The 13,470-nt window shown below is 39.8% G+C and overlaps 1 protein-coding gene across 2 annotated transcripts in view; it reads left to right on the top strand.

Moving 5' to 3' along the window:
- The window catches only part of ADAM12 (ADAM metallopeptidase domain 12), a 377,221-nt gene that overhangs the window by 352,306 nt on the left and 11,445 nt on the right, over positions 1-13,470 (top strand). For both annotated transcript variants that reach the window (XM_054523029.2, XM_024253866.3), the window contains 3 exons: positions 1,031-1,166; positions 2,106-2,214; positions 4,134-4,313. In XM_054523029.2, the coding sequence (XP_054379004.2) occupies positions 1,031-1,166; positions 2,106-2,214; positions 4,134-4,313 (425 nt within the window). The remainder of the gene's footprint in view (positions 1-1,030; positions 1,167-2,105; positions 2,215-4,133; positions 4,314-13,470) is intronic.

Here is a 13,470-nt window from a genome sequence, read left to right as displayed (position 1 = left end):
CTGCTGCTGCAGTGGTCCACAGCCAGCTGAGGGTCCAGGTGGGAGGCAGGGCCGAGGAGAGCCCAGGTAACTGCAGTCACCTTCACAGCGATCACCGGCAGCCGGAAAGGACTGTTGCACACTTACCTGATGTGAAGTACCCCCTGATCCTTGCTGGTGGGAAGACAAATGAATCAAGATCCCTGTCCTCTAAAAATTCACTGTCCAGTTGAAATCACAGGTAGACCTCCTCTAAGTCTGAGCATTTAGAGTCCTTCCCAGACAGCCGCTGACCATAGCTGCTGTAAGAAACCAATCTGATGGTTTGATTTTTTCCTTCCTTTCCCTACCCTTGAGGAGGCTCTTAACTGTATTAAACAGAATGGCAGCAGATCATAGAAAAGATGATGTTTTCTTAGAGAAAATAGCTTCCTCCCAGGAAAAGGGTTTCCCCCACAGAGGCTGTGTTTTTAAGTCCCCAACATAACAAAGCAAAACCCATGGGTGTTTCATTTAAATGAGTTTTCTTTCTCTTTTTTCACTATCTACTTTGAGATGTCCAGCAAGAAAGCAATTCATTTTTTAAAAATACGAAAAAAGATAAAGCAGAACCCAACTACAGAATGAGTAAAGAAAAGCACTTTGGAGTGGCAAATCTGTGCTGGGGGCTAGAAACATTTGAGCCTGGTGATGGCTGTGATTCCGGTGAGGTTTCGGTGATGGCTCCCTGCTACCTTCTGTGGCTACCAAGGTCCACTGTGCCGTTGTCACGCCTCAGGGAACCTGCGTGGTCCAGCTCATCACCCCACCTACCCGACTATATCTTCCTGTTTAGCAAGTTCTAGAGTTGTCAGAAATGAATGATGGTAACATAGATTGAACCTCAAACATGATATCTGAAGTAAGACAGTTTATTAGTACATCACTCACGGGTATACTCTCTTCATTTCTGTTGCTTCAGAGTTCACTTTGCCATAAATGTCACAACTTGACACCTCCCATATTTCATTGTAACTGCCTCCTTCTGTGAGCCCCATGTGTTTTGTTTCAGATAACCAAGGTTTAACCATAGGAATTCTGGTGACCATCCTGTGTCTTCTTGCTGCCGGATTTGTGGTTTATCTCAAAAGGAAGACCTTGATACGACTGCTGTTTACAAATAAGAAGACCACCATTGAAAAACTAAGGTACCCTGGGTTTAGCTTGTCATCTGTTCTAGAAATGGTGGCTCAGAGGCTGGGCACGGTGGCTCAAGCCTGTAATCCCAGAACTTTGGGAGGCCAAGGCAGGCAGATCACGAGGTCAGGAGATCGAGACCACGGTGAAACCCCGTCTCTACTAAAAATACAAAAAATTAGCCAGGCACGGTGGTGGGTGCCTGTAGTCCCAGCTACTCAGGAGGCTGAGGCACGAGAATGGCATGAACCCAGGAGGCGGAGCTTGCAGTGAGCCGCGATCACTCCACTGCACTCTAGCCTGGGCGACAGAGCAAGACTCCATCTCAAAAAAAAAAAAAAAAAAAAAAAAAGAAATGGTGGCTCAGAAAATGTACAGCAAACTGCTTCTCACTTCATTTTTTTAGCAAAGGTCATATTTTCTGGATCATAAACCTGGGACTTGGTTCTTTCTTGGGGGGTTTCTTGTTTTAAATTTCTGCCAGATCAGCTGCCTCCTTTACTTCCCTTCAAACAACAACGTGCTGCTTATTACATAAGCTAGCAGGGTGTCAGGAAATTCCACTGATGTGTTTTCTCCCACCCTTACATTAGTAATTTTTATACAACATGGAGACATTGAAATATTTTCATCAGATGGGGTAGCTTTTGATCCAAATAGATTCAAAGACATTATCGCTGAAATGCCAGCTTCATACAAATCATCTTCCAGGTGTCACTACACTGCATTTCTATGGAGCGTAAGAACTAATTTGACAAAATAGAGGTTTTGAGGGAAAAACCAGTATTTATTTTTTAATCTCCTAAGAGTGTTAGGTAATTTTTCCTTTGCATGTTTAGCACACTGAGTAGTGTGCTAACTTTTGAGTGCCACTATGAGCAAAGTGTAAAAAGTCAAGTCAGTGAGAAGGAGAAACACGCTTGGTCAGCAGGTATGGGATTCTGTTGCAGGTGTGTGCGCCCTTCCCGGCCGCCCCGTGGCTCCCAACCCTGTCAGGCTCACCTCGGCCACCTTGGAAAAGGCCTGATGAGGAAGCCGCCAGATTCCTACCCACCGAAGGTGAGTCTTGAGTAGATGTGAGTGCTCAGGGCACACATGCAGACATGAGGTTTTCAATACAAGATTGAATAAGAATGGGATCCTAGAGGCACTGCATGTGAAATGCTGAGCCAGCCTCACCAGGTCAACAGGCTCTGAGGGAGGGTCTCTGTGATCTGGGGCCAGAGGGAGGCCCCACGGTGCCCCCATGGAAGCCCACCTAGATCCTGTTGGCGCAGTCAGTGTCCCCTGCATGATATGGTGCAGCATAGTGTGAACTGTGATCCCTCGTCACCCAGACCAGCCACATTTCTGGGGCCCCACTGGGTCTGCAGCCTGAGCTGGCTCCTGACACTGGCCCCCAATGCCAGCCCCACCATGGTTTCCAAATGCCACCAGCTCGCTTTAGGTGAGCTGCTTTAGCCCACTGTTACTCTTAAAATATTTTTCAAAAGTTACATGGAGCTCTCAGAATTGACCATTTTGCTCCAGCCCTGAGCTGAGGAAGCCCTGTCCACCCTGTGGTTTCAGAGAACTGGATCCTTAACCCAGAGTACTTCACGGCTCCCTGCTGTCTCTTAACCCTCTTGCTACCCTAGTGAATTACAGCTAGAGTTCATTCTAATAGTTCTTCCCCACCGAGTTTTTCTGATGTACCCACAAGAATTCTTGAATATTGAACTTAGTCAACAAGAGTCCAAATTATAACAGTGAACAAGATTGGTGTCAAAAAAATAAGAAGTGATTGAAAAATCATTGCTGCATATGCAGTAGGCAATAAACTGTTTTAACTCCCTTGATCCAAAAAACGCAAAGGGTGGGGCTTCAAGGAGGAGGCTGCCATTCCCAATAAGCTTTACCCCTGCTCATCCCCAAAGGTGGAACCATAAGCGAGAACGGCTTTGTGTGGTAGCCAAAAAGCACATCTTTATTTTCGTAAAAAAGAAAAACGCAGCTCTATTTAAAAAAAAAAAAAAGAAAGCACAGCCTTATTTTTGAGAGCCCCAAACTAGAAACGATCCAAATATCCATCAATCAACCAATAAAAGGATAAACAAACAATGGTATATTTGCACAATGGAATGAACCATTGATGTATACAACATTGAGGATGAATCTCTAGATAATTATTCTGAGTAAAAGAAGAAAAACCAGAGTACATACTCTGTGATCCCACCTATATACAATTCTGACAAATGCAAACTGATAGTGACAGAAAGCAGACTGATGATTGGAGGGAGAGGGAAGGGAGAAGAATGACAAGAAAACTCTTTGGGGTGATGGATGCATTCATTTGTCTACTTGTTTGTTGTGAGGGTTTCATGGGTGTAAACATGTCAAAAATGACCAAGTTGTATACTTTGTCAATTATACCTCAATTAAGCTGTTTTTAGAAAGAGAGGAAGGAAGGGGTGGAAGCCTGAGGTATAAGGGCCCCTGCAGCACCTGTTCTGAGAACGGGTTACCATGTGGGAGAACGTCTCCAACTCCAAGCCCCAACCTCAGCCCTGGCTTCCTGAAGCCGCAACTGTCCTTTCCCCAGTGGTTTTCTCAGTTCTCATTGAGCCTTGTACACATTAAGCTGTGTCTTATTTTCACATCTCTTTTGTAACTTCCCTAAGATCTCTGTCCGTGTCTTTATACTTGGTACTTTTTCAAGGGCTTTGCACCTATTTGTTAAACAGTTTTTTAAAATCTAAACAAAAATCGATCCTTCTATTCCAGATTTGGTGGGGTGGAGGCAGGTGATGCTTCTGTTTGAATTTTGAAGTTTAAATAAATACAAAAATAGTTCCCCTCTTGTGTACATCCTTGATTTCTTTCCTTTACCCCACCTTGGCCTTCAGCTATAACAGATGAGTTGGCACTGCTTTCTCCTTAAGGAATCACTGATATTTTTGAAACCCGCTATAGCATGGCTTTTTACTTTGACTGTACAGGACAATCCCAGGAGATTGCCGCAGTGTCAGAATGTTGACATCAGCAGACCCCTCAACGGCCTGAATGTCCCTCAGCCCCAGTCAACTCAGCGAGTGCTTCCTCCTCTCCACCGGGCTCCACGTGCACCTAGCGTCCCTGCCAGACCCCTGCCAGCCAACCCTGCACTTAGGCAGGCCCAGGTATGCTTTCAGTACTAATATGATAGGATGTAGTTCAAATCCAGATTCTGCTGCTTGTTAATGTGTGAGCTTAGATAAGTTGCTTAACTTCTCGGTGCCTCTGTAAAATGGAGATAATTCAGCTACTCAGATGGTTAAATGAGATAATCCACATAAAGCAGTTAGTTTGGTGCCTGGAGTATAATAATAAGGGTGTCATATATTTTAATTTACTAGTTATAATTTTTTAAGTATTTGAATAGTTAGACCACTCACGCAACTAAACAATGACATTATTGAGAATAGCAGAGGGACTAGTAATAATTACGCCTGGACAGTAAAATAGAGACAGGCAGTCTAAGACAGATGGTCACCCTAAGAAGCATCAGTTATACTTTCTCATTTTATTTCAAAATTATTTACAAGAATTATACCACCTATATACAGAGTGTCTCTGTACCAAACTTAGCACTGTATTGTTTATGTATATCATCTCATTTTTATGCTGTTTTTGGAAGTAACCATTTCTGTTTGCTGCAATAACGAATGATATTTCACAATAGAAAACTTGGAGGGAGGAGAAAACAAGCAAATAAACAAGAGATAATCACTAGTAATTTTTTACTGCTATTATATTAATAATTTTTGTTTATAATTGTGTATTTTAACAATTTATTTGTATACAGTTTTATATACTGCTTTGTTTTGCCTTAAAAATCAGTCCCATTTACAATGGCATTAAAAATCCTTAAAAATGTTTAATAACACTATACTTGAATATAAATGTTTAAGTACTTGCAAATTATTGGGCATGTTTTGACGTCTCATTTTTTGCTGTTAGAAAATTCTAGACAGGTGAATCTTGGGACCTCTTTATTCCCCTAGGAGAGATTCTTAAAAGTAAAATATTGGGTTGGAAGACTGTATGACCATTTTAAGCCTCACAATATAAAAATATTTTTTCAGAACTCATATACATTTGCATTCCCACATTATTATTGTCTTTCTCACCATGACTTTGCTAATACTAAATTTTAACTTTTACCAGTTTGATAAATAAAATATCTCAATTTGTTGCTGTCTAGTCAGTTACCAAGAGGAGATGTTGGACTTTTGAGTTCATCAGTTTTTGCTTCATGTATTTTGAAGCTCTGTTGTTTGTGATACACACAATTAGGATTGTTGTGTCATCTTGGTAAAGTGACCCTTTTATCATTATGTCATGTCTCTGTTTAGCTCTGGTAATCTTTGTTCTAAAATCTACTTTATCTGATATTATTATATCCACTCCAGTTTTATTTTGATTAGTATTAGTGTTGTCTTTTTGCAATCATGAATGGTATTTCACAATAGGAAACACCATTCATGATTGCAGCAAACAGAAATGGTTACTTCTAAAAACAGCATGAAAAGCAAAGTATGAATTTTTCCATCCTTTTAACATACCTATGGAATTACATTTGAAAAGCGTTTCTTGTAGACAGCATATAGATTATATTTTTTCATCCATTTAGCCAGTCACTGTCTTTTAATAGGTGTGTTTAGAACATTCATATTTAATGCAATTGTTGACATTTTTGGATTTAAGTCTAGCATGTTAATATTGTTTGTTCTGGTTTTTGTTTCATTGTGCTTTTTCTGTGTTCCTGCAGATTAGTATTCCATATTGATTTATCTGCATTTATGTTTTTGAGTATATATCTTTGTATTTTTTTTTGTATGATTACACTAGGGCAGTTTCTCAACCTCAGCATTTTGACATATTGTACTGAATACTCTGTTATGTGGGGTTTTCCTGTGCATTGTAGAATGTTTAGCAGCATCCATGGCCTCTATCAACCAGATGGAAGTAACATGTGTAATTATGTTTCCAAACATTGCCAAAATGTCCTTTGAAAGGCATAACCTCCCTTGATTGAAAACCACTGCTCTAAAGATTACAGTATATATGTACTTACTTTATCACAGTCTACTAGTCAATATTTCTTCACTTTAAGTAGAATACAGAAACTATCACATTTTAGGTCGCTTTTCCTCTTCCTTTTATAACACAGATGTCTTAAATATTACCTTTATGTGTACTTCAGATGTTGTAATTTTGCTTTCAGCCAAACATAATCTTTAAAACTTAACTTTGCTTATTATTTTCTGTCTGAAAAACTTTCTTTAGCCATTTTTTAAAGCAAATCTGTAGGTGACAAATTCTCTTCATTTTCCTTTATCTGGGAATGTATTTATTCCTAGAGGATAGTTTTGCTGGATATAGAATTCTGTGTTGACTGTTTTCTCCATTCAGTACTTAAAAAATGTTATTCCCCTTCCTTCTGGACTCCATGGTGATGAGAAATCCACTAAAAGTTCTACCCATAGTCTCCGTTCCAGGGAAGGGATGTGGCATGTTATTGCAAGAAGTGATAGAAAGTAGAGATCTGCCAGTCTCTAGGCCATGATGCCTGGTGAGGAGCAGGAGGGAGGCATGGCTTTTTTCAAGTGTTGAGCTGGAATAAGGTCAGGTATGGTCAAAACACTTCTGTATTTCTGGACTGCTCTTTCTCCAGTCTTTTGGCTCGAGATAGCAGGCTTTTCCAGTTGTGGGCCTATCCAGAGCCCAGGCCAAAATATATAAAAGAACACACACACACAAACACACCATTGGGTAGTTCCTTGAGTTCTGAGATCCCTAGCCAGCATACTTTATGTCCAGACATTTTTGTTGCACTTAGCAGGAGAAGTAGGGTGAAATGTACTTATTCCACCTTGTCCAGATCTCATTTCTTCTTGTATTTTTTTGATTACTGGTACACTTGAACTAGTTTTTATGTATCCAGTATCCATTAGCCAATGGTATGCTGGCAAACTGGCCCTTTAAAAAAAAAAATTCTGATTTACAGCTGATTTCTCTGGTATAAAACTTCCCATTGTGGCCAGTTTCAAGCTACTAATGTGACATTACTGAATGAGGAGTAGGGATGTGGCAGTTATGAGCCAGTACCAGCCAGCTCAAGCATACCACTGCTGTTCACTGTATTTGTTCTGTGACTTTTCCTATCCTTTGCCTATTTATTTCTGTTTGAGAGGTAGAGGTTTTCTTCTTGGTTTATAAGTTTCTCTTAAAAATATTTTAGTAATGTAATTTTAGTTGTGATTTTTTGGCATAAGAAGAATTCTGGTTTTGAATATTGAATTTTTCTTTTGTGAATTTTCCCATTCCTTTCATGCTTGCAAAGTCCACTTCCATTTTAGTGAAAGTCCATAGACAATTTCTTCTGTTTATTGACAGTTAGTATTTTACATTTGTTTTTCTAATTTGTTTTAGATTTGCAGTCATGGAAGGTGGTGAGCACGCCCTAAACTTTTCTGGTCCGTGGACTTAACTTGAGAATCTGACAAAAGCTATGAACTCATAAAATGCACCAATATCAGTATTTTGTGTGCACATTTCAGGTAGCCAAAGAGCAGGGAAGCTCCTCTCCCATGTACCCCTCATCCTGAACCTTTTTATTTCTTTTAAGCAACTCACCTGTGTACCATGTCAAACTGGGGCTAACAGACCATGTTATTAGAGGAAGGTATTCCTACTGCTGGTGTTTTTTTCTCCACCAGCAGGGACTCTTCCAAGATTTCCTTTAAAGCAGGCCCGAAAAAGTCCTTCATTCTGTTTTATGAAACTAAGGAAATGTTACCCTTTAAACATCATTCACTGAAAAATCCACATTTCTCACTCCAGGCTGGTGTCTGTCTGGAACTTTTCCGAGACATATGATATAGATTAAGTGTGTGATTTCTCTCCCATCACACATAGGGAACGGGAATTAATTCCATGCAGGTGTGGAGAATATTTAGAGGTGACTTGTTTGGCAGCACAAATTGAATCCACTGACATTTTGTACTTTGGGGTTCCTCATGCCCTGCCCAGGACAACGTGACACACAGCTAATCCTGCTTCATTTGTCCCAATGTACTAAGCATTCCAGAAGAAAACACTATCACAAAAACACCATCTTGGTCCACCTCACATTTAAACTGTCAGCTAGGTCTTTATAGAAACCATTTAATTTTCTATAAATGTTGTTTGACTTAGGAGAGCTGAATGAATGTACCCTCTTGTCCACAAACATAGCTTTGCAATGTACCACTTCCTTCATGGTAAAAGGACTCTTGGAATTCAAGCTTCTCATCCTAACTCCCCAGTCTTGATCAAGGAAACAAACTTTTCTTTTCATCCCATCAGCTATATTAGAGGAAAAATAATTCAGTGTATTCATCTAGCTGTTCACTGCATCTTAAAGAAGGCTCTATGCATTTTCTGCAGAGGTGGAGATCTTCAGTTCAGTGATGCTGTCAAAACACATTTCTCCTAATCAACAACTTATCTGTCTGTATTATATGCAACATATAATATTTTATAACACAAGACTCACCAGTCTGGCACAGTCTCATCTAAGAAAAGGCTACTTTGTTTAAGTTGCCATGGGAAGATGGTGGCAGCTATTACAAGGAAGTCCAAATTCCTCTTCCTCCTCAAACCCTTATAAAAGGTGATGAACGATGAGCTGGGGCTGTTACTGGTAAACAGCAGCTACTCCCTCAAATGCCTGGTCAGGATGCAGATGTGAGCAAAGCCAATTAATTTAAGCCATGATTGTAGATCAGTCAGGTGCTGGCCAGTTCAGAGGTTAAGTCCAAACTTTCAAACTAAACTATTCAACAAAATGAATTTGGCTCCGAATGGATAAGGGCATGTGCCCTTCTGGACCTGTGTGGGTGTCTGATATTGAAACCTGCACTTGCAGAGTCTAGAAATCTGGGGATTAGGTCCTTGCTCATCAGAAATGCCAATTTGTAATGAGAAAAGAAGACCCATTCATTAGTATGTTCTCCTAAAGAAGATGAAATACAAGAAAACTGAGTTTTATGAGAGCTTCTGTTGCTACACACAAAGCACAGGCTAATAACTGATAAAGGTACTGGTGAGTGTCCTTCCGTGCCCTTTCCCTGTGTTCTAGATCTCACCCTCCCCTAAGACCTCTCCACAGTCCTCCCTCCAGGACCCCTGATCACCTGCTGCCGTAGCCTGGAGTTACCAGTATGCCAGCTCTGCCCTACTTCTGAAGGCACAGACTGATCCCAGGCACACCTAAGTCCAGCCCCTCGAACATAATAGATGTGTAGGAAATATGCTGAATTGATGTGGACTTAAAATAGTAAAAAATCAGATGTCACAGTGCCATTCTCCATGGCGCCATCACATTCAGTTAGTTACGGATTAATGAAAATGAGTCCATTCCCTCTGTAAATCTAAAACACAGCTACCAAGGTCTTGGACTCTCCCTGCCACCTACCCAATACTTCCAGAAACTTTGGCTGAACTTTATTTGGCATCATATACTAATTATTCATCAGACACAAACATCAAATGTCTTTAAGGGTATCAGTTATCCACGGAAGCACAATCTCTCTCTGAAGAGAAAGAACTTCTCAGAACACGTTTTCAAGGGAAGTTGTTCACGTGATTACAGCGTTCAAAGGGGTATTTGTTTTCCACTTATTTCTGTTACTACAAACATGCAAATTACATAAAAAGCAGATGCCTGATATTTTAGCCTTTACATTTGCTAATAGGTAATATAGGCCTATAATTAAAAATCTCGACAGTGTAAAGGGTCATTCAGAAAACAGTCTCCTTCACACTTGTCACCAGTCTCCCTTCCCAGAAGCAAGCATCACTGTTACTAGGCTTTTATAAAACACAATTTTGAATACAATGAAAAGTCTCAGCTGTACCCCCCCACCCACCTCTCTACAAGGAGAGATTATGGAAATTTTCAAACACTCAAAATTGGAGAGAAGAGTACAGTGAAACCCTATCTACCCATCACTCAACTTCAGCAACCGTCAACTTGCTGTCACTCATCTTACATCCTTGTTTTGAATTCAAATGGCAACACATTATGTACTTTCTTCTACTTTGGTTATTCCTTATTAGTTTTATACATCTGCTTCATTTCTTTTCACTGGCTACATCGTATTTGTGAAGCTATACCATGACTTCTTTAACCTGTTCCTTACAGATTCCCAGATGGGTTGTTTTCAATCATTTGCTATGTCACACAGGCTTAATCTTGCCCAAGATGGATAAATTCCTGAAAGCACAATTGCTGTGCAAAGGCCATATGCATTTAGAAATTTGATAGATTGGGTGAAGCTGCCTTTAAAGGAGTTTTTCCAGCTATTCTATTATCCAGCTCCTCACCAACACAGTGTGTTCGGAGGTTTTTCATCTCTTTGCCAGTCGATAGGTTAAAAACAGTGGTCTCCATGTTTTTCTTCATAGGAAATACTTCATAGTGAGATGAAATACCTTTTCACAGGTTTAAGATTTTCTTTTTCATGAACTGCCTTTTCATCTTTGCCATTTTTAAAATTTAAGATCGGGGTACATGTGCAGGATGTGCAGGTTTGTTACATAGGTAAACATGTGCCATGGTGGTTTGCTGCAGAGATCATCTCATCACCTAGGTATTAAGCTGGGCATCCATTAGCTATTCTTCCTGGTGCTCTCCTCCTCCCCCTCCCCCATTGTGTCCATGTGTTCTCATCATTCAGCTCCCACTTATAAGTGAAAACATGGGGTATTTGGTTTTCTGTTCCTGCATCAGTTTGCTGAGGATAATGGCCTCCAGCTCCATCCACGTCCCTGCAAAAGACATGATCCCCTTCCTTTTTATCGCTGCATAGTATTCCATGGTGTATATTTACCACATTTTCTTACCCAGTGTATCACTGATGGGCACTTAGGTTGATTCCATGTCTTTGCTGTTGTAAATAGTGCTGCAGTGAACATATGCATGCATGTATAATAGAATGATTTCTATTCCTTTGGGTATATACCCAATAATGGGATTCCTGGGTCAAATGGCATCTCTGCTGCTAGGTCTTTGAGGAATCCTCACACTGTCTTCCACAATGGTTGAACTAATTTACACTCCCACCAACAGTGTAAAAGCATTCCTTTTGCTCTGCAACCTTTCCAGCATCTGTTGTTAACTTTTTAATAATTGCCATTCTGACTGGCATAAGATGGTAGCTCATTGTGGTTTTGATTTGCATTTCTCTAATGATCAGTGATGTTAAGCTCTTTTTCATGTTTGTTGGCTCCATGAATGTCTTCTTTTGAGAAGTGTCTGTTCATGTCTTTTGCCCACTTTTTACTGGGCTTGTTTTCTTGTAATTTTAAGTTCCTTACAGATGTTAGCTATTAGACCTTTGTCAGATGGATAGATTGAAAAACTTTCTCCCATTCTGTAGGTTGTTCATTCTGTGTTTCCTTTGCTGCAGACACTCTTTAACTAGATCTCGTTTGTGAATTTTTGCTCTTGACGTTGTCATGAAATCTTTTCGCATGCCTATGTCCTCAATGGTATTGCCTAGATTTTCTCCTAAGGTTTTTATAGTTTTGGGTTTTATATGTAAGTCTTTAATCAATCTTGAGTTGATTTTTGTATATGGTGTAAGGAAGGCATCCAGCTTCAATTTTCTGCCTATGGCTATCCAGTTCTTCCAGACTATTTATTAAATAGGGAATCCTTTTCCCATTGCTCTTTCTCAGGTTTGTTGAAGATCAGATGGTTGTAGGTGTGCAGTCTTATTCCCGGGTTCTCTATTTTGTTCCATTGGTTTATGTGTCTGTATCAGTACCATGCCATTTTGGTTACCATAGCTTTATAGTATAGTTTGAAGTCAGGTAGCATGATGCCTCCAGCTTTGTTCTTTTTGCTTAGGATTGTCTTGGCTATTTGGGCTCTTTTGGGGTTCCATATGAATTTTTAGTTTTTTCTAATATGGTGAAGAATGGCAATAGTAGTTTGATGGAACTAGCATTGATTCTATTTGGGCAGTATGGCCATTTTCAGTATGGCCATGCTTCTTTCTATCCATAAGCATGGAATGCTTTTCCATTTGTTTATGTCCTCTGATTTGAGCAGTGGTGTAGTTCTCCTTGAAGAGGTCCTTCACGTCCCTTATAGCTGCATTCCTAGGTATTTTATTCTTTTTGTGGCAATTCTGAATGGGAGTTCATTCATGATTTGGCTGTTGGCTTGCCTGTTGGTGTATAAGAATGCTAGCAATTTTTGCACATTGATTTTATATACTGAGACTTTGTTGAAGTTGCTTAAGCAGCTTTTGGGCTGAGACAATGGGGTTTTCAAGATATAGGATCACGTCATCTGCAAACAAAGATAGTTTGACTTCTTCTCTTCCTAGTTGAATACGCTTCCTTTCTCTTGCCTGACTGCCTTTCCCAGAACTTCCAATACTATGTTGACTAGGAGTGGTGAGAGAGGGCATCTTGTCTTGTGCTGGTTTTCAAGGGGAAAGCTTCCAGCTTTTACTCATTTAGGATGATATTAGCTGTGGGTTTGTCATAGATGGCTCTTATTATTTTGAGGTATGTTCCTTTAATACCTAGTTTATTGGGAGTTTTTTTTTATATTATGGGGTGAATTTTATTGAAGACTTTTTCTCCATCTATTGAGATAATCATATGGTTTTTGTCTCTAGTTCTGTTTATGTGATGAATCACATTTATTGATTTGCATATCCCAAACCAACCTTGCATCTTGGGATGAAGCCTACTTGGTTGTGGTGGATAAGCTTTTTGATGTGCTGCCAGATTGTTTGCCAGTATTTTGTTGAGGATTTTTGCATCAATATTCATCAAGGATATTGGCCTGAGGTTTTATCTCTGCCAGGTGTTGGTACCAGGATGCTGTTGGCCTCACAGAATGAGTTAGGAGTCCCTTCTTTCCAATTTTTTTGGAATAGTTTCAGTAGAAATGGTACCAGCTCTATTTTGTACCTCTTGTAGAGTTCAGCTGTGAATCTGCCTGGTCCTAGGTTTTGTTTGGTTGGTAGGCTATTTACTACTGCCTCAATTTCAGAACTCATTATTGGCCTATTCAGGGATTCAATTTCTTCCTGGTTCCATCTCAGAGACTGTATGTGCTCTAGATTTTCTAGTTTATATGCATAGAAGTGTTTATAGTATTCTCTGATAGTTGTATTTCTGTGGGATCAATGGTAATATCCCCCTTATCATTTCTGATTGTGTCTATTTGATTCTTCTCTTTTTTTATTAGGCTAGCTAGTGGTCTATTTTAGTAATTTTTTCAAAAAA

Source organism: Pongo abelii, chromosome 8 (assembly GCF_028885655.2).
Source record: "Pongo abelii isolate AG06213 chromosome 8, NHGRI_mPonAbe1-v2.0_pri, whole genome shotgun sequence".
NCBI classification, from domain to species: domain Eukaryota; kingdom Metazoa; phylum Chordata; class Mammalia; order Primates; family Hominidae; genus Pongo; species Pongo abelii.
Note: the sequence above shows the minus strand (reverse complement) of the source record. Positions and strands in the feature narration are given on the sequence as shown.